The sequence below is a fragment of the Talpa europaea genome (assembly GCF_964194135.1).
Source record: "Talpa europaea genome assembly, chromosome: 5".
Lineage (NCBI taxonomy): Eukaryota > Metazoa > Chordata > Mammalia > Eulipotyphla > Talpidae > Talpa > Talpa europaea.
Genome location: NC_140071.1, coordinates 99970113 through 99997583, shown reverse-complemented (window position 1 = coordinate 99997583; position 27471 = coordinate 99970113). Strand labels below are relative to the sequence as shown.

Genomic DNA, 27471 nt, shown 5'->3' with positions numbered 1-27471 from the left:
AGTGTCAGTGCAATATTTCTGCAAGATGAAGGTAGCAGGTGCATGGAAGAGTGAATTGCTTGCCTGGGGAAAGGTTGGGGTAATCTGCAATAGAGCAATTCAGGCAGGTAGGTAGTTCAGGTGGACCCAGCTATTTATACACTTTGTCTCCCATGTCATAACAAGGTGAGACACTAGTGTGAGAGCACCTCCCTGGCCTCCAGGCTCAGTGTGGGAGTTCTGAGAAATTCCAGGGCCCTGAAAATTCCCTCTATTGGTCACCTCCCAACTCTGTTATGTTTTCAACCTTTATGTTGGTTTTCCTATCCAATCTAGAAACTTACAGAAGTCTCTTCTCAAAGAAATTCTTCATCATCCTCATCCTCATCATCCTGTGATTCCCTATATCCCTCTCACAATAACCCAATCTCTTTTTCTCACATCCAGATTTCTCTTAAGAGTATACTACATATTTTCTCGTTAATTTCTCTTATAATCAATCTTTTTCATCTGCATTATTGTTAAAAACTGGTATCTTCAGTCCCTCATCATTCAGTCCTTACTTTGCCAAGACAGTAAGGTCATACTTCACCATATGTTATATCTTGATTTTTTTTTTATATTTTCATACCCTAACATTTTATTTTTTAATTATTTTAATTTTTTTTCACAAGGGAACATTAGTTTACAACATTGTATCTGAATTAGTGGTGTAGGACCATCCCCTTTAGGTGTTGTTACTGAAGACTCTACCACCAAGACCCCCAGAGTCCTCCACCCCAGTCCAGTGTGCTCCCTCCTCACTCTGCCCGCTCCACTCGCCCTGCAGTAGCTGATGATTGACAGTCGTTTCTAGAGTTTGTTATTGATTTGGCTTGATTTGACCATTTGTTTATTTCTCTATATTGCACATGTAAGTGACACCATCCAATATTTGTCTTTCTCCTTCTGAGTTATGTCTTGATTTAAACTATACTCCACAGCTCTCATGATGCAATTCTCTTGTATTTGGCCTACCACTCTGCTATTTCTTTCTCTTTGTTCTCTATCCATCCCTTATATGTTGGATTTTATTTGTATTCTAGTCATAAATGTCAGCTGTCTTCACTCTACACAAATCATCCCTGGATGATTTAGTCAACACTTGACATTTTCAACAATCTCTTTCACTCTCATATCTTTACCTTCATCCCAGGCCATCTCTAAATATTAGTCCCATATATCCCGTTTCCTGCTAAACTTTCACTGGGGTGCCTCAGAATTTATGTGTCACAAATCGAACTCCTCTTCCTCCCGTCTCATTTATCTTCTTTCCTTCCTTCAAATTCTGCGTTTTGAGCACCCTGACCTTTGTGTTTTTGCTCTTACCTGGAATGTACTTCTGTCCCACTCATCTGAACATGGCTGGCTTTATTCATTCTTTAAGACTCTCTAAGGAAGTCAGCTTGACATGTTCCTTCTCTGAGTTCCTAAGTATTCTGCTCACATCTCCATCACTGAAATGCTTTATGTAAGAGTTTTCCATCTTGTTTTTCTCTATCATTGGACAGTGATTTCCTTGAGAGTGAAAACTGGGAGGAACAAATTCATCATTTTAACCCCCCGGACTTGGCACAGTGTCTGAGTTATAGAAGAGATTCAATAAGTACTGATTGAATAAACTGTATGCCATATTTATTTTTTTATATTTATTTATTTATACATCCAAGAACTGTGGTACAGGACAGAGGTATGAGGGTGCGAGGATTCACCAGAGAGAGTGGGGAACAGAACAGGCAGATTGACCTGAAACACACTGCTGAGGGGAACAACAGTTGAGAAAGGAGAGGTCTGCTGCACCATGTGGGTATCTCCCTGGCTGGGGATCGAACTTGTGCTGCAGTGGCTGCAGATAGCTTCATAGTGCTGTGCTTAACCCCTTGTGCCACCAGGGAGGCCCCATATTTATTTTCACACAACAAAGATGAATCCTTCTCTAGCCCTTCTCAGGAAGCAGTGGGAGGCGCAGACACTTAATGTCAAGAGTAGATCCCATTTCTATAGTTATCCCTTTCTTCACTCCACCCCACATCCCTCCCTCTATTTGTGAAGGTGCCTGTATTGGAGATTGTCAAAAAGTTATCTTTTCCTTTGCATATCAAATGAAAGACTCACTTTGCTTAAATTGATTGACTTTTTAAAAAAAAAAAAAGATTTAATTTTATGGGCCTCCCTGGTGGCGCAAGGGGTTAAGTTGCAGCACTATGAAGCTATTCGCAGCCACTGCAGCATGAGTTTGATCCCCAGCCGGCTAGGGAGATACCCACATGGCACAGCAGACCTCTTCAGTCTTGCCCGCTGTTCCCCTCAGCAGTGTATTTCAGTAGATCCGCCTGTTCTGCTCCTCACTCTGTCTCTGGTGAATCCTCTCACCCCTGACCTTGGCACCTCTGCCCTACGCCCCAGCTCTTCTATGCACAAACAATAAAAGATTCATTTTTATTTCTTTATGCATACAAGAACAGGGGTGCAGTCCAGAGGTGCAGGGGCACCAAATCTGTTAACACCTGATCTTGAAGGCCTTTGGAACTGTGAGAAATAAATATGTTGTTTAAGCCACCCAGTCTATGGTATTCTTTTTATAGCAGCTCAAGCTAAAATAATCATAAGCCAATGGAATGAATACTGATTACAGCTGGGTCAAAGATGATTATTAAATAAGTTCTCTCTTGTCCTTCAGATACCTTGTTTCTCGTAAATTTATAAATCAAAATATGTTTGCAGAAAAAGACCTTGTTAATCACCTACCCCATAAAAATGTCATTGGAGGTAGAAAATGACAGTGCTGTAGAATGAGGAAGTAATAACTTGAAGTGGCCAATAAACGATTTGAAACCTCCTCTAGTTGGGAAAGAAATGAAATGTCGCCTCAGGTGACTCATCCAGTTGTTAGTAACTCTGGGTCACCGAGGACAAGTAGAATGTGCTGTCATGTATCGTGTGGAAGATGAGGGGGCACCCAGCTGTGACAGCCAAGGAACATTTGACCCCTGCTTGGACCTCCATCTCCTTGTCTGTTTCTCTGTTATGTAAGGGCCATGGCAACTCCATCACAGGCTAGTTTTGAGAATCAAATAAGGTTCCATATGAGGAATACTTTGCAAATGTGTGTTATTGTCATGAAAATCACTGAGGTGGAAAATTCTTAAAAGACTCTCCCAGAAATCTCCTCCCCCAAATAAAATCACCATAATTACTTATCAGTAAAAAATTAACACAATATTTCATAGTACATAAAAAATATTGGAACAGCATCTAGTCATGAACAAAGAACAAGACAAGGTGATATGTAATATGAGAATATTCCCAAGATATATTATTACATGAGGAAAAACAAATTGCAGACTTGTATGTTTAATATTTCACTGATATAAAAATACATAAATAAGTATATAATCAAAGAGTACACAATGATCTATTTTTTTTGAAAAAAATATATATGTATTTGGCCATTGTTTGATGTAGCTCTCCCCTCACTTTTATTTTTTTTTTTATAGAGACATGCTTTATTTATTTATTTATTTATTTGTTGTTTATACAAGCACTGGGTACAGTCAGAAGCGTGGGAGGGTGAGAGAACTCACCAGAGCCAGAGTGGGGAGCAGAGCAGGCAGAAAGACCGAAGTACACTGCTGAGGGGAGCAGCGGGCGGCAGGAGAGGTCTGCCCACCATGTGGGACCCTCCTCCGGTGGCCGGGGAGCAGCCGGGGATCGAACCGGCACTGCAGAGGCCGCGGGCAGCTTCGCAACCCAGCGCTCAACCGCTGCGCCACCGAGGAGGCCCTACAATGATCTATTAATAGTTATTACCTCTGAAGAATGGGGTTGGATGAGAAACTTGTTTTTCTTTTTTTTAAAGATTTATTTATACAAGAACCAGGGTACAGGCCAGAGGTGCGGGAGGGTGAGAGGATTCACCAGAGACAGAGTGGGGAACAGAACAGGCAGACTGACTGAAATACACTGCTGAGGGGAGCAGTGGGCAAGACAGGAGAGGTCTACTGCGCCACGTGGGACCCTCACCAGCCAGCTGGGATCGAACTGGTGCTGCAGAGGCAGCAGCTTCATAGCACTGTGCTCAACCACCTGCACCACCAGGGGTGGCCCGAGAAACTTATTTTTCATTTATATATTATATATGTATATAATTATATTATAACATTTATAACTTTTATAAAGAAAAATCATAAACTACTTTTCAAAAAATTGTACATAAAAGGAAGTAGGAAATGACTCTGACTAAATAGGTATCACATAGGGCTGCCTTCAGGAAAGAATGTCACTTATCTACAGACTAACAGAGAATGTTCTGAAAGTCACTAAGAAAAATGAATAAAAAGGAAAAGCAAACTGATTCTCAAGTTTAAAACTTCCTAAGCTCGGACCTGAAAAATTAGCTTATTGTAGCTTCAGACTGTTGAGTCAGCGCCTTTAGTAAAGACTATCTGATTCTCCAGTCAGGATCCCAGCTAAGGATACCCTCAGGTACCTAGATATCTACCCACAAGGATGAGACTCTTTCTAGGGTTTGACTGGGCATCATCCCCATCTTACAATATTATTTTTAAAAATGCAGGTAAATTTTTACCTACCCACTAAGTAAAACCAAAGAAGTAGAAGGAATATTCATCACCCATATGTGAAGAACTTGAAATACACACAGCCAAGACCCTCCCGGGCAAGTCAATGAGCTAACAAAGGGCGTTTCTCTGACCTCTGTCACCACACCAAACCTGTGTATATTTCCTGCGTGGATACTAAGTTTGTTGCCCTTATGGTCTCACCCATTTCTGCACTTCAGGCTAGAAAGCTCATTCTTGCCTTCTCTGGTATTTTTTACTATGAGACACGGGAGGCACAACCTCTTTAACAAACAGGCACAATCCCCAGCCTATCTTCAGAGTTGGCTGAGGGATTTCCCACTAACCTGACTTCTTCCAGACCGACAAGTCCAATAAATAAAGCATAGTCTTAGTCAGGTATGTTTGCTCCCAGAAAGGTGACCAGGACATCCACAATACTGATGGGGTCAGGGCTCCTCCTCACAACCACAGACTCCCCTTGACCTTAGTCAGATTAGTCCCTCCAGGAGGGTGGCAGGGGGAGATTGCGTTGTTGGGGTGTCTCCCTCACAGCCAGGCCCAGCTCCCAAAGGCAGCTTCTCCAGGGCTCAGTCCATCTGGTCCCACATTCTAAGCCTTCTTACTCTGTTGGATTAAGAAGCTGTTTCTCAAGCCAGTTCTGAGAAACCTGAGCCTCTTAACCCAGAAACAGAAGAGTGCTGACAAGACAGGGGGATCCAGGGGCTTCTGAGATGGATCAGGGCTCTAGGGTCCCCGTTACAGTCACACAAAGACCAAATTTCTCATCCTTTGACTAGTTTTTCTCTGTGAGACTTGATTGAAACACTCAGCCATGACTTGTTTACTCCTACTAGGGACACTTTTTCCTCGAGATGTAACCCAAATTGTTGTCAGTTGTTATTCCGAGACAATGCACCTTTTCAATTAATCTAAAATGCTTATGTATGCTGGTGGGTAGTCCATAGGAATTTGCTGAGAAATTTATACTCTCTTTATTTACATATATTGAGTAGGTCAATATATTGTTAATTGTGCTATTCAAGGCCCCTTTATCCTTATTATTCTTCTTGATCTTTGAAAGAAATATTTTGAAGATTTCTATAGTAACTGTCTAGTAATTTATCTTTGTATCTCTGAATCTTTGCATTGTTTTGAAGCTACACAGTTTAAGAGATTGAACCATATGAATTGCTATTGGTGATATAATTATAAAACATGAAAGGTTATGGCTGTTTCATTTTCTTGGTAGAGGGTGACATCAAAATAAAATGTCACTTTGGGGCCTCCCTGGTGGCGCAGGAGTTAAAGTTGTAGCACTTAAGCTATCGACAGCCACTGCAGCATGAGTTCAATCTCACACCATAAAGCTAACCTATGTGGTGCAGCAGACCTTTCCTGTCTCACATGATGCGCCTCTCAGCAGTTTATTTCAGTAGATCTGCCTCTTCTGCTCCCCACTCTGTCTCTGGTGAATCCTCTTACCCCCGCACCTCTGGCCCACACCCCAGCTGTTGTATGCAGCAATAAATAAATCTTTATAAAAAATCAGTTTGTCTTTAAAATTCTTTTGCCTTGAATTCTCTTTGTCTGATATACAGTATTTTCACATTTGTTCACATTCTGAGTGATTGACATTTTCTCCCCAAATTGACTTAAAAGTTAAAACACTAATAAAAACCCATATTATGGAAAGTATGAAAAAAAGGTCCAACTCTTTACACTACTGGTGAGAATGTAAATTGTTTCACTTTTTGGGAAGTAACTAAATTTTTTTTAAATATTACCTTTTTTAAAAAAAATATATATAGGGCCTCCCCTGGTGGCACAGCGGTTGAGCGCTGGGCTGCGAAGCTGCCCGCAGCCTCTGCACTGCAGGTTCGATCCCCAGCCACCGGCGAGGGTCCCACATGGTGCACAGACCTCTCCTGCCGCCCGCTGCTCCCCTCAGCAGTGTACTTCATCAGTCTGCCTATTCTGTTCCCTGCTCTGGCTCTGGTGAATTCTCTCACCCTCCCATGTTTCTGACTGTACCCAGTATTTGTATAAATAAATAAATAAATCTTTAAAAAAAAAACAACAAACCTTTAAAAAAAAAGTTAAAATATATATATATATATTTTACATCATTGTTCATTTTTGTACAATGTTTGATTTCTCCTCTCAAATGTAGTCCCCCCAAAATTCCCACCACCAAGTCACATGTGAACAATCACCATAGTCTCTTATGCTCTTCCCACCCCTTATACTAAAGTTTAATTGTGACTAATTAGAATGTGTTTAATTTGTTAAATTAAAAATTTGTAATATGTAAACCCCAGGTTCAGAAATTCCACTTTAAGTATCACAAAACTAAACACTCATACAAAAAAAAAAAATACATAAATGTTTTCATTACTATTTCATTCATGAAAAATTGGAAGCAAGTTACAGGTTCATAAATTGTAGAATGGTTAAATAAGTTTATCTATATATTATTAAATATAAAAAATCCACACAAGTTAATTTTAAAGATCTAATTGGCTTTTTAAAATGATTCATAAACTGGGCAGCATCACAGATAGCGGAAAGGTGCTACAAGAAATTATAAAAAAGAAGACTTACATCTAGAGAGAGGATGGGACAAACAAAAAAAGATTTCCCCTTAAGGAAAGACACGGGATTATTATTCAGATTACCTCATTAGTGACCTCACATTGACTGAAAGGACTACATTCCTGGAGAAGGTTGAAAGCACAGGGCAGCGGCAGTTAGGTTTGATATTAAGTCTCAGTGACCTTTGGCATAAGTTCTTCCATTTGAGGCTGGTCATTTTCTCTTTTTTTTCTTGTTGCATAGAAGAATTGGGGTATAGGCCAGAGGTCCAAAGGGGTGAGAGGATTAGCTCCCTAACAGGATCAAAACTCAGGCCACAGCAGTGATAGCACTGAGACTTAACCCCTTAGGCTACCAGGTAGGCCCCATTTTCTTTTTTAATACATACAGGAGAATGTCACTTTTTGAAAAAAAAATAGGTAGATCAGGCCTTCCTGGTAGCGTAAGGGGTTAAGTCTCAGCACTATGAAGCTGTAAGTAGCCACTGCAGCACGAGTTCGAAACCAGGCCAGGGTTTCAAAATTCCACTTTAAGGTGACACACATGGCACAGCAGACCTCTCCTGCCTCTCCCGCTGCTCCTCTCAACAGTGTATTTCAGTCAATCTGCCCGTTCTGTTCCCCACACTGTCTCTGACCCCCCACACCTCTGGCCTGTACCTCAGTTCTTGTATGCATAAAGAAATCTTTAGAAAAAACAACAGGTAGATCAATATCCCTCATGGTGAAGAGATGTTCACCTTTTTGTCATGTAAAAAAGGCAAACTGTTGATATATAATATAACCTCAACTTTGGGGAAAAAATTATGTTGCAGGAACCACATTATTTAGCTTCTATGTTGATGCTTTAACATGTTGGGGTCTTGCTGACCAGAGAGGAACAGCCCCTCCCAGGGTTAGAGAGATGATAACAGCATTTCCAAAAATTGAATAAAAGACATAAAATGGAAATGTGGAGAGCACAAAAAATCCCAAGCATGCCAAATAAAAAGAAAACTACATCTGGACACACTGTAGTGAAATCATATAATACAAAGGGAAAAACCTTAAAAGCAACAGAGATATAAACATCATCACTCCCCTGCTTAAGAGTTCTCAATGCCTTTAATTTATTGGTTAAAATTAGGGTATTCTCCAAATTTCCAGCGAAACAACACGACATACTTTCAGGAAAACAGGAATGTAATGTGACTACTGTTTTGAAATTTCTAGTCTCACCTGCAGTATAATGTATCTGGCAAGAAGAAATGACTTGTGATATTTGATTTTTTAAGAGGGCATTGGATGACAGAACTTCAACAGTGTTTATGCAACACTGTCCCAGAAGAAACAAAAATATTCTGGGCCACTAGAGAGGTGTGCAGAATATGGGGCAGGGGTGATCAGTACCTGGCTAACATTTCCCTCTAGATATTCCATTTTTCTTCACCAAGAACATCCAATCAACTCCTTTGTTCACGCTTTGAACCTTTTCTTATCTCATTCTCAAAGAGTTTCTTTCATATGAAACATAAAAAATCAAGTGCTGCAAAGTAGTTATGCACTTCTTTGAATCCTGACATAACTGCTAAGAGAACTGCTTCTTCAAGACTGCTCTTCAGAACCACACAACTTCAAGGGTAAGAATGTAGGGAAAACATGACACTAAATAGCTTGGAAAATTTGTTTATTCTCCTTGCCAACATCTTTCAACATGTTGTTAACTGATAAGTGACAACTAGAAATAAGTTGGTTCCATATTGCTTTCAAAATCAGTAAGAAAGTAACTATTTAGAAAAAGGTCCATCCATTTTCTTTACAAAGCATCAGAAAAATAATAAAAAGTAAGAAACCCATCACATGGAACTTTGTGATCAAAGGTCAGATTAACAAACATTTCAACAGCTCTGTATTCACAGGAGAGTTCTCCGTTTCTTTTAGAACAATCATTTTACTTGACTCCTGACTTTCAGAAGCTCTTTATAATGAACAAAGAGGTCTTGCCTGCTCATTTCTGAGGTTGAGGTATGACAACATCGCTCTATATTATCATGAGAAGCTGGAAACTAAGCCCAAGGATCTGGCTTGACCTCTGAGATCAATTATCTTGAGTTGTTCAAGCCAGGATAGCAGCTCAGAGAGGGAGATGCAAACCACAGAGGAAATGAGTATACAGCTCTATTACTCACTTTATAAAAACGATTTCCCAGCCCTAATTCACAAGGCCAAAACATTTAATGGGGAATGAGCCTGTATTGTTCATTAAACACAATCCTTTCACCATATTTTGTCTTTTAAGGTCAGCACTTCAAGAACGTCATTAAAAAAAAAAATCACCTGTAAAGGGAGAAAAAAAATAATGCATTTAATTCAAGCACTGCTTTTTAACATTCCATGACATGTCAATAACCAAAACATCAGACCAGGTTTACAAACTCCAGAAAGGTCCTTGCAATTAGTAAAGGTGTCCTATAAGCAGGTGGTTGCCTAGAAAATTCGATTTCAGGGAGAGAAGACCCCTGATTTTTCCTCATGTCCTTATTCTCACCTATGGTGTCCCTGATGCCTGAAAAATTCTCTAAGTGTCCTTTGCCTTCAATACTCTTTTGCTACAAAGGTGCGGGGCCTGCTTCACCATTACCAAGTCTCACTACCATTTCCCCGCCATGTATGTAAAAAAATGACATCTTGCCCCAAGAGTAGGTTTTAGGGCCTCCCCTGGTGGCACAGCGGTTGAGCGTGTGAAGCTGCCCGCAGCCTCTGCAGCGCTGGTTCGATCCCTGGCTGCCAGGCGAGGGCTGCCGGGCGAGGGTCCCACATGGCGCGAAGACCTCTCCTGCCACCTGCTGCTCCCCTCAGCAGTGTACTTCGTCAGTCTGTCTGTCCTGTTCCCCGCTCTGGCTCTGGTGAATTCTCTCACCCTCCCACGTTTCTGACTGTACCCAGTGCATGTATAATAAATAAATAAATCTTTAAAAAAAAAAAAGAGTAGGTTTTAATAAGGGCACAGGGCACTAGACACTAGATTGTTTTTCACATAACAACTCAACAGAAATACTTAATAGTGACATTAATCAGCTACAAATGACAGTCCTATGCCAGAGACTGGTGAGATATTGTATATGTACAAATGTTAAGGTCACTGACATTTTCTATGAGAAATATCAGCACCCTCCTCCCATCCTGAAAAAAAAGAAAAACCACCCACAAACCCTCAAGAACAATAAACATCAACAAACCTTTCCTAGCACAGGTGAATTCAATCTTCTTCTCACCTTTTACCCAGGTGTCTGATCCTAGTCATATATTTGTCCGGGTTGGCAGCGCTCATCACTGTTGTATAAATTGTGTCTCTGAAAATAATGAGAGTAACTTTTATATACATATCATTTCCTTAAATTCCAAAGGAAAAAATACCAAGCCCTTCCCTCACATGTGACCTTGGATGGGAATATAGCTGGCTCCCCACCTGTCAGAATAGTTAAAATTTATAAACCAATTTATCACACAGTGAAAGTGCTCTTTCCTTCTATTTTGACAACACTGAAAAAGGCCACATTCAAATTCAAAATTCTCAGACTCCTCAGAGTTCCATGCTGCGGCAGTGAGGAAGCACCAAAACTGGCCCTCACCCCTCTGGGCCGCATAAGCTGCACGTGTGGACACCTCAGCCTTTGAATATAGGCTCCACGTGAGTCCAGTCTGTATACCCTGTCAGAACACCAGCTAAGGACGTGGACCACACAGGCCCCAGAAATGGACTTGGCACATACAGGCTGAGAATTCCTGGGGCCTGGGGCCTGGGGCCTGGGGCCAGACTCTGGGTGCGCAAATGCCTCTGGCCCAAAGCATTGCTAATAACAAGGGAGAGTCAGAGTAGGGTCTCTGAAGGGCAGAGATCAAGACTGGGGACTCACCTGCTCAGCTGTAAGGATGAAAAGTACATTGTTCATCTTTCTGCAGAGCAAGAGACTAAAGAACTTGAGTACAGGAGAGCACACACGTGCACACACACACACACTGAGCCTCCTTCCCTTCACTACTTTCAGCTTCATCATTCTCAGCACCAGTTGGGGTGCTTGCTCAAGGAATCAGGAGCCAAGTTGTCAAGAATAGGCAGAATTAGTAGCCCTGGGCCCCACAGCTGAGCCGTACACCTGACTGAAGACAGCACTATGAACATAGGCAGAACTAGTCCAAGGGTACTAGGGTTTCCATGAACAGGACCTGCTTATTTACTTCAGTCATAATTCTACTCCCATCATTATTTTCTTTGCACAAAGCCCCAACAGAGGATGCTAATTGCAGGTGGGTGCAATTTTGTAGCACAGCACAAGGGGGCAGCAAACAGCGACTGTGTCTCTTCAGATTTAGAGTAACTTGACAAACTACCCCACTTGAAGGTAATCACTATACTTAACCAGCCTAAGATTCAGGAATCTGTTAATTCTGACTCAGTGATGATTGCTATTTAACTGCAGTTTTGCCTGCATTTTCAATTATACATTAGAGGAGGTTATATGATAAAGGAAAATGCTATTTGGTAAACTATAATTTCTAACAATTCTATTTTGACAAAACATAGCAGATGCCATTTAACATCCCTAACCTTTCACTCATTCATCTTCAGGGATTTCAGCTAAGGGTAATAATCCAAAAGCAACGAAAGAAATGTGCAATATGTTTATTTCAAAATTTTAACACTGGAAAAACAAGCAACGAGAATACGTAGTTCAATTATCACTCAATTGGCCCCAATACAGCTATTTAAAATGACAGGGGTTGTTCATGAGCATAAAAAATGCTTTATTAAAATAAACATAACTATTTTATTGTAACACTAATTTTTATAGATATATTTAAAATTTATGTAACTATAAGAACACAGATAGGTGTTTAATCCCTATTTTTAAATGAATATGAAGAGGCAAAAGTGTGCACTTCTGGAGCAGTAAATGGCACGTTGGAATTGGCCCCTACGGCTGCTAAGAGTAAATTGTGAAATATGCAGGAAGCTCCAGAGCCATCAGTAAGCTTGCTATAGACCAGGTGGGAGTATTTATGATGGAGATTAAGAGTAGACAATTTGAAAAAGAGGCTCCAGAGACCAGAAATCTGGCTTACAGGCCAAAAGCTGGAAGTGAGGGTAGAAGTGATTAATATAGTCGTTAAACCAGCTATAGAAATGAAAACTCCTTAGGCACCAGTATCAGATGCTATAGAAAGTATCAGGCAGCACAGACTAGAGGTAGGATGTGGATATTGAATGCCAGTGCAGAATCTCTGGTCCTTACAAATCAACCTAGTCACAGCTAGAACTGATTAATTTAACAAATGTTAACTTCACAAAGGGATGAGCCCCTCCCAAAGAGAAAAATGCTCTATCAGCACAATTTCTGCACTGGCGAGGGGCAACAGCAGCTGTCCTCCTGCCCACCTGAGCTTATGCAGGTGCTTCTCCTCACTGACCTTCCTTTGCAAAGCAGTGGAGGCAGCTCTCCTCCCAGGTCCCCCACCTGTGACTCTGCAGGCCTCTCTTTTAGCAAATTCGTCCCGTTTGGAGGCAACCCTTTCTGCCTGCCTGTGTCTATGCAAATCTCCTTTAGTCTTCTCTCTCTTTTTATAATAAACCTGCCCTTTTAGATATAACTATGCCTCTGTTGCCTGGGACATGTGCCAGTGCCGTTGAAAGGGGAACTCTGGTAAACCTTTTCCCAGCGGTAACCCAAGGGCCCAGCTCTCTGAACCCAGGACCTCTCCAAACCAACTTCATTTACACCGCTAACATCAATAAATGCTACACACTGGGGGGTAGGGAGAGGGACAGTTCTTGGTTTTCTGCTCCAAAGAGCTAGTTTACTAGAATATCACTTATTATCCAAAATAGCTTATTTGTTAAGAGTGATAAAATACTGATTGACTAGTGTACTTTTCTGTATTTGGCAGCTAGAATATATTGTTCATGGAATGAGTTTTTTTAGTATTAATCTTTTTATCAGGCCACTCTTAAAATCTCCCAGATATTTTGCAGATACATTCCTATTATAGTACAATGTGAAAATAAAAAGCAAAACAAACAAAATCCCCATTTTGAAAATATCATATCCAAGAATCATAAAGCACCCAAAACAAAAGTTATTCTAGAAGCTATCAGCAAAACTACTATTTTGTATTTGTGTAAAATAGAATCATTTTAAATAAATCAACTAGGTATTTAAAACTAAAGTCACTTTTGAGGTTTTTTTTTTCTGTTAGGCTTTTTCTTTAAGAATATTCTTTTGAAATTTTTGCCTTGGAGAAAGCAGAAGTGAGGATAATGAGGAAATAGGATATGGTGGGTTTCAGAATTTATCAAAGGAGTAGAAATAAAACTATTTATTTGCAGATGTTTCCTCTTTTATAAATTAAATCCTATCTCACTAAGCAAAAGGAGGTGTCTGCAGGCTTAATGATCTGGATCAGGCAATACCTTGAGCAGGAGGAGGAGAGAAGCTATTGATCTATTCAGTTTTGCTGTGATGGTGACCTTGAACTTCCTGTGGGGGCTTGTGGTTTTTCAAGTTTAACTAAGGGCTTTCTGTGGTGGGGTACCTACACACAGCCCAGCACTTCACCCCAGAAAAGTACAGGGGTAAAATTATAGGCTATAAATAGAAAAATGGTTGCTCACAGGAGGCTACCACTACCATGGGCATGGGCTAAAAAGAGAAATCAACTTTGACACTGAATTTTCTGCAAAACAAGTGTGGAGATAGCAGGAGCTCCCTGGGAACAATGTCTAAAGTTTAGTTCTAACAGAGAGTAATGAAGTTGCTCACAACCAGTTCCACTGCCGGAATGATTAAGAATGGGCATGTCAGAGTCCTCCTTCCAGATCTTTCCATCAGCTTTACCTTTGTTTTTCTTCATGGACTTCTCACCTGACTTATGATATATTTGTTTGTTGTGTTTGTTGGTTCCTCTCCTCTCTTCCCTCCTCCCCCAGCAGAATGATAGATAGTCCCAGGACAGCAGAGACCTTTGTTTTCTTCACTCCTGTATCCACAACACCGAGAAAATCTGCTCCACAGGCACCCTCAGGCCCCTGCAGTATGTGTGTACGTGTGTGTGTGTGAGAGAGAGAGAGAGACAGACAGACAGACAGACAGAGAGAGACCATTTTGTGGTGAAGGATGAACAGATGTGTTTAACATCACTTACTTGTTATAAACTGGAACCACTGACAAAACCTGCATACAAAAAAAAAAAAAAACATAGACACTTTCAAAAAGTAGAAGAAATACATGTAGAATATCTGTAGGAACAAAATAACTAGCACCTTTGTGTATCTCAAGAACACAGAATCACAGACACCTGAATCCTTTTTCTTTTTTAAACAAAGAATTTATATTACAGTTGTGTCTTATTTTTAACGTGCAGAAACATTCAGCTGAAGATGAATACTTTAATCTATATTGACAAACAAGTTTGAAATGTGATTTTTTTTTAAGTTTGCAATTAGATTACAAAAAACTACTAGTTTCATTTACCACATTTGTTGGATTTCAAGGAGGAATTTTTTTTTTGCTTATTTTTTTTAATAATAAATTTTATTTTTATATTCCCCATACAACTGCAACCCCCCCATTTTGACCCCAATCCCTCCCCTCAAGGAGGAATTTTTTTTAAACACTGTTGACAAAGACAGCAAACATCCTGGGTCAAAGTTGGCCATGCCTTGCAAGTTACCTGGAAAAGGGTCTCCAGGCTGAGGTTTGCCTGCCCCGTGGCATTAAGGGCTTTGATAGCAGGTGTTCTATAAGAACAAAGATCAATGTCACTTGGCACATCAGGAAACCCTACACCCCCAGCTCTCATTTCGGGAGGCACAATGTGGAGCCTGACTTTATGCTCTCACATTCCCCTAAACAGACTCTGGCTTACAAACAAATTTTCTACCTAGACCCAGGTGACCATGGTGGAGTTAATTTAACAGTCAAGCGAAGCCATTGTTTTGCTGTAGATTTGAATAATCGGGGCAGTAAAGGCACATGGAAATATACCAGTCCCCCATTAATCCCAGGGGGATACATTCCAAGACCCCCAGTGGATGCCTAAAATTGTGGCTCGTACTTAACCTTATTCAGCCGACCCACCAAAATTTGGGGGTTAAGGGGCACTAACCCCCATGTAGTTGCACAGTTGAAAACCCACGTATAACTCCATTAACGAGTTCTGCATCTGCAGTTGGTTGAATCTGTAAATGCCAAACCGCAGAAAGAAAAATATCCCCATGTAAGTGGACTCATGTAGTTCAATTTGTTCAAGGATCAACTGTGTATACTGTTTTTGCCTATACATCTATAGCTATGATGAAGTTTAATTAACCTCTTACTAAGAGGTTAAGAGGTTAACAACAATAAAATAGAATAATAACAGCAATCTACTGCAGTAGTAAAAGTTGTATGTGGTCTCTCCTTCAACTTATCTTATTGTAGGTGATATTTTTAAACCGTGGTTGACCATGAGTAACTGAAACCATGGGTAAGTGGGGACTCCTGTGGAGTACTACCTGCTGTTCGGGGACACACTGACTTACAACTAGAGAATTTGCAGAATCAAAAGGGTAAATGACAGCCCACAACTGGTTTATTCACTTATTAAGAGAAATGTCTTCCTTCCCAAAAAATCTGGCATAGAAAACCATGAATTTTGCTCTAACATTTTCTTTTACAGATAGGTAAACAGAGGCCCAAGAGGCCATCTTGTGTACCTTACAAGGCTGGTGGTAGGATCCAGAGCTCCTGAACCTGGGGTCTGAACCCCCCACCATCCAACCAACCGCCAAGAGGCTTTCCTACTGCTCTTCACCACACACGACATTCTCCATTCCAGCCAAGGCACTGGCGAAGGAGCCACGGTACATTTCCTGGGAGGGGCTAGCATCTATAGCCAATTCCAGTTTCTGTAATATCAATAGAAGTGGCACATTCTTCTGACCACAAGAAAACACTACAAGCCACAAAGTGTCCAGAGACCTACCTTCGATCATCTCTCTTAGGTGGTGGCTCCCAGTGGTCATAATTTGTCTCAACTCGGAACCACCTACAACAGAGCACATCATCTTGCCTTATCCAGGGTCATTTGGGACAGAGCTAAGGAAGAAATATATAAAAATAAAAAAATACTTCCAGTTTCACAAATTTAAAAAAAAGGATTATTGACGCAAAATGACGGGAGTCTCTGATTCTACTCACGCTCCACTTAAAGGATCTAGGGGCCAAATGTCTGCTGGGCCACCCCTGTTCCTTGTGATGACCACTCCCTCCTTAGGGGATACGCCCCCAACAATGTAGTAGACATCAGCAATAAGGGGAGTGTTGGCCAATTTGTTGACAGCTGCTTCAAAGTCTTCTGATTCACTCAGGGTCTGAACAGGAAGACAAACCTTCATCATTAACATCATCAGACACAATAGTTATTGATGGACAAATGGTCCATAGCACATTCTCCTGATATATTAAGCTATGGCTATAATCTTAAACTGCTCTGACCTCACCTCTTGTCACCAGGACTCCTGATATGGATGAAACCTCAGTGGGGAGCCAACAACAGAACTCACAAAAGGGAAGAACTGTCGACAAGTCCTAGGCCTGGCTCATTAAACATGGACTGCGAGCTTTCTAGGCAGGTCACCCTCACAAATGACACTTGGTGGCTCTTCATTCATCTGTCCTTTCAACAGGTATTTCTTGAATACCTGTTACGGTGCTAGACACCATGCTAGTGTGGGGACAGAGTAGTGAGTGAATATGACTGATTCGGCCTCGTTCTTTCCAAATTTCCAAGGGTAACAGGAAATTCAGTATTCAGTTGTGACATAGAGTGTCCACACAGGGGAAGGAGAGTCTATGGAAGTCACAGCAGGAAATGGCCTCACCCAGGACATCAGAGGAAGCATTTCCCAGGCAGATGTCACTTGATATCAGGTCAAAGACAGGTGAGAGTGGTGTTTGCAGACTGGGAATGGGAAGAAAGTTCTAGTTTGATGGAATAGTTGGTCAATGGCTTGGGGATAAAGAGCATACTACATTAGAGCAGAGACTTAACAAATTCTCAGATTCTGTGGGGATTCATGAAGGCTTCCAAAGGTCTGTGGTATGGGGAGTTAAGGGAATCACTTCCCAAACCTTCAGCTTTTACATGTGCTTCCTCCTCAAGCTGCTCCACTCAAGAATATCCCCAGTAGAGTTAGCCCCTCCCTGTCCTCTCATTCTTCCTTCAAAACTTGAGTAACCTCTCCAGAAACGAAAGTTGAGTTCAGTTCATTCTGGATACTTCTCCCTATAGCAATATCATGCTACTGATTGAAATCTGTCAATTGCTCTTTAATTAGTCTCAACTTTATCTTTGACACTTACTTGCAAAGGTTTGATACTTATTATCCCAAAGATTGATACCCATTTTGCAAGCCTTTAGATGCTTATTCTTTGCAGGAGTTTCTTAAATTAAAAACAACAGTGTTAAGTGACACAGAGCATCACAACAGTTTGAAGGATGAAGTTAGGGTGTGCTGAACTCCCTGGTAAATATACTCACAGTGCGAATAAGCCAGCTGACTGGTGAGTTTTTCTGAAAAAGGGCAGCAATCATATTCTCCCACCACCAGCCTTTATCTGCAGAAATGAGGAAGGAACACTAAGTGGATACACAAATCACTGCCCAGGTGCCATTTAAAAAATTCCTTCAATTTTTTTTCTTTCCCATAGTACAAGGTGAAAGAAAGAAAGGTTAGTAGATGAAGAGTGATTTTACTATGATCCAGTTTCAAAGATTAAGTTCTAATTTCATAGCAACCATAAAAATGTTTTATATACAAGAATAAAACGTGTTATATATATAATGCATATATATAATAAGCAAATACGATCTTCCAGCTAGCAAAAATATGCAGATATTTACTTGGGTTTTGAAAGCAGAATGTTCTATGCCTGGAAACAGTTATGTTAATAATTATGTTAAAGGAAATTATTGCATTAATTAATCCAGGCAATATCTCCCCCCACTGGAATGGAAGTCCCTGCCATGTAGAGAGTAGGTGTTCTTCTACATGTTCTGTTGGGTGAGTGAAGGAAGTATTTGAATAAAACTCAATAGAGAGACTGCTTAAATATACTTAGCTCATTTTGATTACCTCGTTGGTCGCCAGAAATTGTAAATTTGTGTGGACTCTGACCAGTCCATAATCCTACATAGCCAATAAAAGTGGTTCCTGTGAATGCAACCTGAAATCAAGAGAAAAAAGTGTCATTTTACCATTCCAAACAAATGCACATTGAAAGCACCTGTTTTGCCACAGCTTCATGGATGTTTTCTTCTTTGATCCAACAAAAAAGGATAAAAACTGTGAAACAGTCTTCTAGAAGGCTTAACTTTGGGGATCAGGGGAGAGAATTCAGGCTTAACCTTGGGGCGGGGCGGGGGGGGGGTTAAGGGATAGAATTCCCATCCTTCTTGGACGGGGGGGAAAAAAAGGTCCCTGTTGGTGATTCCACCACCAGTGGAATTCACACTTCTATGTGATTCACATTTACATAATAGTTGTTGCAATAACCTGTTATCTGCATGGGATATACCACTCACATTTATCACTACTCTGAAATCATGGTAGTTATTAGACCCACTGGTAAATTTTACTATTAAGAAAAAGTGTAGTATTGAATGGCTTTATTTCAACAGAACTGATTTTCTCTATAAACTTGTGCATTTTTAAAAAATGTATTTGTAAAGCATTAGTCTGAAAAGGGAATGATAGATTTCACCAAAGGGGTCCATACACAAAGATGAGCAAGAAACCCCATTCGGGAAGTAGCAAAAAGGCTTAGATTTTAAAAACTTATGTCAGCTTGGTTAAAGAAATAAACATTATGAGTCTTATAAGAGAAAACACAAGACTTTTTATTAGTAGCAATCATATTAAATCATATTAAAATTTTCAACATCTATAAATTAGTTTGCAGACATCTTTCATTTAATGAAATCCTCAGAATTATCTCATGAGTTACAGGGATTGCTCACATTTTAAATTAAGGGAGTGAGCGCTAATGATTGCAAAACAACCACTTATCACCCTGAGGAGAAAAATCTAACTCAGAGTCAAAACAAAACTCAAAATCAAAAACAAAACGAAAACTCAAACAAAACAAAAAATCAACCAGTGCCTGGCTCATGCTGTTTGATAAAGGTTAATTAATACCTTTATATTTTGAGAAATAGACCTAAGTTAATGTTTTTCTTAGAAAACAGAATCTTAAGTCACAACCTTTTTTCATTTACTTATTTATTTCTGCCTCATGTGGTTGTACAAATAATTTAAAGTGAAAAATTTAAGGAAGAAATGTAGTGCCTTCTTTTTTTTTTTACTTAACACTTTCTGTGCTATTCTCCACTGTAGTTATTTATGTTTATTGAGGTAACATTAGTTTACATCACTGTATAAGTTTCAGGTGTGTAGTTTCTCACCTCAGTGACTGCACATGTCACACCACACCTACCATCAAATGTCCAGTCCCTGTCTACCACCAAGCTACCCCCTCCTAGCTATTCCTCCCTGGTAACCACCATTTTGTTGTCAGAGTTTAAGGGTTTGTTATTGCTGTGCTTGTTTAATTGCTTTTCTGTATATTTCACAATAAGTGTAATCATACAGTATTTGTATTTCTTCTTTTGACTTATTTCACTTAGAATAATCCTCTCAAGTTCCAACCATATTGTCAAAAATGGTAAGATTTCTTTTTTTAGGCTGAATAGTGTCCATTGTCTATATATACCTCAGATGTTAGGTATAAATGACCTTTCCTCCTAGACTCAAATAGGGCTTACTATGGAAGCACCACATTTCCATTTTCTGAAATAAAATAGAAATAAATCTATCTTGCTGCAAAGGTCTTTATAAAATGTACATCATATATTCACTTCATTTGAATGATATGCTGACCCTCATGTTACTATCACCAACATGATACTGAACAAATTCAAGTTATCAAAATCAAATTCACATTATAATTTCCAAGATATAAAGCAAAAGCAGAAGATATAATTTGTAAGGTATTGTATCTAGCAGCTCTGAAAAACTGTATTTCTAAATGCTTGTCCTTTGCAAGACAGTTAATACAGACAAACCCTTAGCTGTGGCAAAAGACTCTAATTTATAGCTAAGGCTACATTTTGTGGAAGAAAACTGTTATGAGTGAAAGTCTAGGTTGTTCCCACCTCTGTCATATTTTTCCCATGTGGTTTGGAAAAGGTGGTCTCTGGAACTCTCCTTCATCTGGAAAACAAGTCTTGTACCTGCCTCATAGGGATACCTTGAGGCTCAAATGTGGCCTTAAATTTGAAAATATTTTTTAAATTAATGAACATGAGACAAAAGTAAGACAGTAGTTATTTTGTGGATAACTTGTTCTTAATTTAGCAAAACAATGTATTGGCCATGAGCCCTCAGCAGAAAAACAATACCCAAGTGCAAACTGAAATCTGGTAAAAATAACCTGAGCACTGAGAATAAAGCCACACCAATGGGCTATTTCTCACGGGAGTTCCATGATAAACAGAAACAAATGAAGCAACAACTGTTATGGTGAGTTCTAGAGAGAGAGGTGAAGTAATTAATTTTATTATATATATGTCTTTGTCCACTTATAAGAATTTTTGCTCACTGTAGACAACAGAGAAAAGCATAAAGTAGTAAATAAAAATAATCATTACCTCATTATTCAGCAATAATTGCTAACACTTTAGCAGATTTCCTGTCATAATATATTATGTGTTTATATTATGAAATTATCACCACTTGAAACCATTATTAAAGTGATACTTCTGCCGTAAACTAAATTTTTAGTAGTGGTAAAAATAAGGAATGAAATTGTAAAGGGAGAAAGCTTCACTTTAAACATTTCTGTATTGTTTAAATTTTTATAAGAAAAAGTTTTTGTTTGTAAAAGCAGATGAACAAATGAGTATTTAGTGAGCTTTTAGTTTCTGTAACTCAACCTCTGTGCAAAAAACAAACAAAATACAGTTCTTGTCCTTCAACACTGTTCCCCAAAGTCAAAATCTGGCTTTTGCATGCTCTGTTCATTTCACAGCAATTTAATGGACATGATTAATACTATCTCTTTAAGCATTTACTGTCTAACCTGTGACAATGTACATGTTATATTATATTTTTAAAGGTACTGTGATGAAAATAAAATCATCTAAGTGTAATTTTTAAAAAAGATTTATTTTTATTTATTTATGCATATAAGAACTAGGATGTAGGCCAGAGGTGCGTGGTATGAGAGGGTTCACCAGAGACAGAGGGGGAGCAAAACAGGTGGATTGACTGAAATACACTGCTGAGGGGAACAACCAACCAGCAAGACAGGAGAGGTCTGCTGCGCCATGTGGGTTAGCTCCCTGGCTGGGGATCAAACTTTCATCCACAGTGGCTGCTGATAGCTTGATAGCACTGAGACTTTAACCCCTGCACTACAAGGGAGGCCCCCCTGCCCCCACCAAGTGTAATTTTTAAAATATCAGATATAAGAGCATGACGTGGGTCAATCAAAATAGGTTTAAGTTAGTTCTCAAGTTAACAAAGGAATCAAATAATAGGGGTAGGATTCAAACCCAGGACTGGCAGACCCAAAGCTGGGTGTTACTAGCCATTTGGCAACATCCCCTATTCCAGAACACGGGAGAAAAGAGAATACAGGGGGGACTACTCACCGTCATAAGTGGAGAACTGATCATGGCTCCCTCCTCCACCCCGCCCCCCCTCCCCAGAATTCCCTAAGGAATACTTATTGACCTTATTAAGCAGATACTCAATAAAAATAATAAATGATGCTTCTTTCTCTAAGTATAATTGATGCAAACCTGTCTTCCGGTTTTATTTTTGAAGGAATTTGTTTTATTTTTATTTTTTTTTTCAGTATCTTAAACTGAGAACATACTTAAGTAACAGGACATCCAAAGGATTGGTCACTTGCATTAGCAAGTCTCTCTGATTTCTGTATCTTTTTACCATATGGACTATAATACCTGCCCATTCTTTAGGAACTGCACATCCATAGTCATCTTGCGTAAGAGAGTCCCAAAAGGATAATCCAGATTTCGGCCGTGGTAAATGTGACCATTGGAGTCCTGAGCCACAATACTGGTGCAGAACCTAAAAAGAGAAAAAGTCAAAGGTGAATGATGAAAAAATAAGAAAGAAGAAAATGAATGTTTTAGTTTTAAAATTAAGTAAAAGCTTCTCTTCTGATAATGAACACCTGCTTTATAATCCTTGTGCAGGAATATGGATTCAAAATTCAATATGTAAAGTACAACTGGACACAACTCTTTGGTGTTTGTCCAGTGTTACTAGGTTTTCACCCTCAGCACACATGACATCATGAATACACTGAACGAGGATTTCATCCTAAATCCAAATCTGCAATTGACCATTCTGGGTTCAGCCATATCAGTAAACTCTGCTTATTCCTCAGCTTGGTAGTATGAAGTCTCCTTAATAGATTATTCAAAGCTAGCTCAAGCTCACCTCTCCTATGACCTTCTCAGAGCAAGTACAATAGCACTAAACCATTCTGTTTCATAAATATTTCATTTTGTCTCCTTGGGAAAGTGGTCAACCTTTTAGGGTCTTTGAGGCATTTTTCCTGTCCCCCTTAGAGCTCCTCGCAGAGAACAAATAAGAGAAAGGAATCTTTTCAGAACTCCCAGACAGAGAGAAGAAGTTTGAGGGGAAAAAAAAGAAGGGGCTTAATAAATTCATTTGAATGCCCATATTCTCTGAAAAATACATAATACTATGTGAAAAATTTTATAATTAGAAAATTATTTTATAATTAGGAAAATTTTATAATTAGGAGAATATGTAACTTAATATTTTGTTGGTCTAAAAAAGGAATCTTGGCCAGGTTTTAATTTTTTCCCAAGGTTTCTGATCTGAACTTCCAAAAGTTCATGAAAAGAGAGGCACTCATAAAACATTAGGAACAGCTAAGGCCAAGTCTTCAGTCTCTCTGTTGATGGTGGTTTTTCAGTTTGACAAACAATAATCTTCTGTGTCATGCCCAAATATTTTAGCATGAGGTAACCCACAGTGTGAGCGGCAACTCGGCTTTGGGAGAAGCACTGCAATGGGGACATGAAGTTTTTTTAGAAGCAACTCTAACCACTCACCATCCACCTGGCTTTTGGCAAGTTGTGGCCTCTGAGGTTTGGTCATCACTGCAGTTAACACCATCCCCAGAGCCTCATGCCCAGAAGGCTCCAAAAAGGATAGCTAATTTTACTCTGATTCAAAAAGCTTTATCTCAGAAATGAGAGCAAACATTTCCTTTGTTAATGCTAATGACTTCAGATGGTGATTTGTATTGTCAGGTGATTCAATATATACCTTTATATCAAATTCAAAAGTTAGAACGTTCTTATTAGAACTTGTGCTTTTATCTGCTTGAATACTAGTGTCTCCAACAAAAGGTTGAAGTGAAAATAAGAACTGAGTTTTTTACTGAGAAAGTCACATGTCAGAATAGGAAAAAGGTGGGGGCAGGTGATGAGGCATGGCAAAATGAACTTGGTTCACCTGAAAAGCACTTTACTGTAACAAGGTTGTATCTTAACACATTCCTCTAAAGAGGGAGGCATGCACTGTGCTCCTTAACCTTGTTAGCTCAGAGATTCTCAGAAAGATGCCAAGAGAGAGTAAAATTCATTCTTTCATCATAGCTTGGAAGCCAGAAGCTGTCAGTATCTACACGATGAAGTATACTAGATAAGGTTGCTGTGGTGGCAAAACAGTATGTCCTGATGGCAGGAACCAAGTCAAACCTCTCTAAATTCCAGAACCTTTTAGGAAGCCATAAAGACTTCAGGCTCTTCTAGCATTTGGCCTGGGGTCAACCAGTCACTACTGCTTTCTCTTCTGTGCCCACATTTTAGGATGCCCCCTCTGTGTACCAAATACTGACCGGCCCTGTTCACAAGGATAGTGTGCCTGTGATCCTGTCTTTTAGACAGAATGGACTCAAAGAGCAGTCAGAATCACCAGCCAGGACAAACATGGGGGGATAAACACAGGAGCTATGGGCTGGCAAGATGGCAGTTCCTGTCTTTGGTAGTGCTGTGAAAGCAGCATCAGGAATCTCACAGGAATCTTCTTTAGCCTAGAGAAACTGTGCCAATAATGCCTATCTTAGTTCTGCACTGTTCACCCAGCATTTAAGTCATATTCAGATACCAGCTATTTCCTCTGCTCCTAGACTTATCACATCTGTCAGAAACCTGACACACGGGCACACAGCAACAACCCGCAACAGACTGGTCTCCTTGCTACCAAGTGTCCTGAAGCAACTAGTCTGAACTGTGACAAGGTAAGAGAAAAACTGTGAAAGCTGACATCTATAGGTTTCTTCTACTTCTTTCTGGCCTTGTGCTGAAGAGGAAACCTGGTTAAAAGAAACTATGGGCAAAGACAGCTGCAAGAAAAAGATGCTTGAGGGAATTTGTGTCCTGCAATATAACTCCAAATAAACATAGATAAAATGACATCTTTCTGGAAGAGGCAAAATTCCTATGCTCATGATCCTTATCAGAAGTATTATCAAACAAACCTAAAAGTATAGATCATTTTTATGATTAAATATATATCTTTATGTATATTGTCTTTGCAAAAATGAGTAAGTATGAAATGATATAAATTGTACCAGTTAATATGGAAACATGGTACCTTGTTAAAATAAAGTTTTAAAACTTAATGGATTAAGGGCCTCCCCTGGTGGCACAGCAGTTGAGCTCTGGGCTGTGAAGCGCCGGTTGGATCCCAGGCTGCTGGCTGGCGAGGGTCCCACATGGCGCCTGCGGGCGGACCTCTCCTGCCGCCCACTGCTCCCCTCAGCAGTGTATTTCTTGGTCAGTTTGCCTGTTCTGTTCCCCACTCTGTCTCTGGTGAATTCTCTCACCCTCCCGCGCTTCTGACTGTACCCAGTGCTTGTATAAATAAATAAATAAATCTTTAAAAAAAACCCAAAATTTAATGGATTAAATGTTCCCAGATTTGTTCAGGGGAAAAAAAAAATGAAGGGGGGTCGAATCAAGGCAAAGATCAGTCCCTGATCTAAAAGCTAGAGGTCAGTGAGTTAACTACAGGGTCCAGCTGAGAATCGGGCTTGTTTTCAAAATCCTAGAAAAGTACTTGCTGAGCAGAGATTGGAAAAGGAGGGGTGATATCTGAGGGGAGGAGGTGGTGTGCCCAAGATCAGCAGACTCAGCGAACATAGCCTCCAAGAATCCAAAGACAGCTGATGCAAATGCAAAAGGGAGTTTATTACGGGCTGGAGTCTGGGCTCAGGGCACCTACCAACGCAGTGGCAGATATCGAGAGCGCGGAACAGAGGAAGCAGGGGTCTAGTATAGGGTCACAAGTGGCGCCAACTTTGAAAGAAGCTGGCAATTACTCATTGGCTACTACAAAGGCATTTTGGCGCGCACTGTTATAGTTTCAAACTGATTGGACGGTTAGTGATGCTGTCCCATTTATGGACAGGACTGCCCTCATGGGCGCTGGGGTGGTCTGCTCTTTCCTCACCAAGTGGAGTGAGGGTTGTGACTATTGAAACTATCTCCGGAATGCGGCTGTACAAGGACTAACATATCAAGGTGGAGGATATAAAATGGCGAAACCTTGGCTAAGCTTGGTTCCACAGAGGGAGAAAAAGCGGCTTCCCATAGGGAACAGCATTGGGTCAGAGTTTTCCTTCTCTAAGCCTGTCAGTAGCTGCTCAGATTTACCAAGACGCAAAGAAGCGCTGGGTGTTTCCCGGCAGCCTGGTCACCACCCAGTTGTTATCACACAGATAGGATGTCTCCTCCCACTCAGAAGTAGCAGGAGTCCCTGGCGAGGCCCTTGCGAAGGGTGTTGGCGTGGGGCACTCACGCGGTGTACTCGTAGGCCAGGTTCACCAGGAGGCAGTCGCCCAGGCTGAGGCTCAGGAAGTTGCACATGCCCTGGATCTCATCCAAGAAGGGCTGCGGCACGAAGTGCTCCAGCTCCTTCTCCGTCGTCTTTCGGATCACCGCGTGGACCCACTTGGGGACCCTATCCCTAGAAACGACAAGGTCGTGAAGGGTTTACAGGTCGAAATGGTGCTAGGGTGTGCCTTCGGGGAGTGGTACCTAGGACTTTGGCCCCCGAGGGTGCAGCCTAGGTGCCTCCCCAAGATAATTGACAGCCATTCAATCTGCAACGTCCAGGAGGGAAAAAGAAAACCCCGAGGGTCAGAGGCAGGGCTGGCGAGGAGGGTGGTCCCCAGAGAGGTGGGCTTGGAAGCCTGCGAGCCTTGCAAGGAGTTGGGTGGGCTGCGCCCCCTTCCAGGTAGCTGGGAGCGCAGCTCCAGCTGTCACCCTGTCCGGAATGGCACCAGGACGGGCGTGCCTTTGGTGACAGCCGTTCGAAAGCCAAACCAGCCGCGTCAGATCACCCTCAAGGCCGACGCTGCAGAACAGCAGCCAACAAATACCAGGCAACCCTGGTATTTTGGTCCCAGGCAACCCCTCCCCACACCACAGGCCGGGGGTGAGGGGCTTGGCGTGCAGGGCAAGGCTGCCGCAAAGGGAGGGAAGGGGTTATGAGTCTTGGTTTGTAGCGCGTTGTGCAGTGAGCGTCTCGGCTTTCCGGCTCTGGCGCCCAGCTGCTGGTGTCTCTAAAGACCCCGCCCCGCACCCCAGTGCCAGCGCTCACCCCATAATGCTCTCCATCGCCCCGCGCAAGAAGTCCGGGTCGTATTGCCGCAGCACCGGCAGCCAGCGCAGCTTCGGGGCCTCGTCCAAGCTCACGTTGAAGAGTGGCGGGGCCGGGGGGTCGGTGGCCGCAGACACCCCCGCGCCGGCCAGCAGCAGCAGTAGCGCCAGCTCCGGACGCGCCCGCGGGCCTGCGGTTAGCATGGCTACGGCTCCCGAGGCCACAGTTAGGATGCGAGGCCCGCTCTCCGGGAAGCACGGGAGGAGGAAGTGGAGGAGGAGCTGGGGCGGTGCCGGGCGAGCTGGAGGTGGAGCCCGCACTTGGCCTGGCCTACCGGCACCCTGGTCACCCCCGTCCCGCGCCGCAGCCCTGAGTCCCGCACAGCTCTCAACCCTGCCAGGGCTTGGACTGCCAGCTCCTGGCTTCTCCCCCCACTTCCCACCCCGTCCCACCCACGTGGGCCTGCGGGGTAAACTGCGTTCTGCAGGGGGTTAAGGAAATGATTTTCAGTAGCAAAGAGTAACAGGAT

The 27471-nt window shown here is 41.3% G+C and overlaps 1 protein-coding gene across 1 annotated transcript; it reads right to left on the bottom strand.

Annotated features, from left to right (window-relative positions):
• Nucleotides 1-10030: 10030 nt before the first annotated feature.
• NAAA (N-acylethanolamine acid amidase) lies at nucleotides 10031-27145 on the bottom strand (the record flags this gene model as incomplete). Its single annotated transcript, XM_084233725.1, has 10 exons — nucleotides 10031-10524; nucleotides 14372-14400; nucleotides 14900-14966; nucleotides 16193-16255; nucleotides 16408-16580; nucleotides 17750-17826; nucleotides 18345-18435; nucleotides 22238-22364; nucleotides 26139-26306; nucleotides 26943-27145. The coding sequence occupies 10 exons, from the start codon at nucleotides 27143-27145 to the stop codon at nucleotides 10443-10445; spliced, it is 1080 nt and encodes a 359-aa protein (XP_084089851.1). The 3' UTR covers nucleotides 10031-10442.
• Nucleotides 27146-27471: the final 326 nt, after the last annotated feature.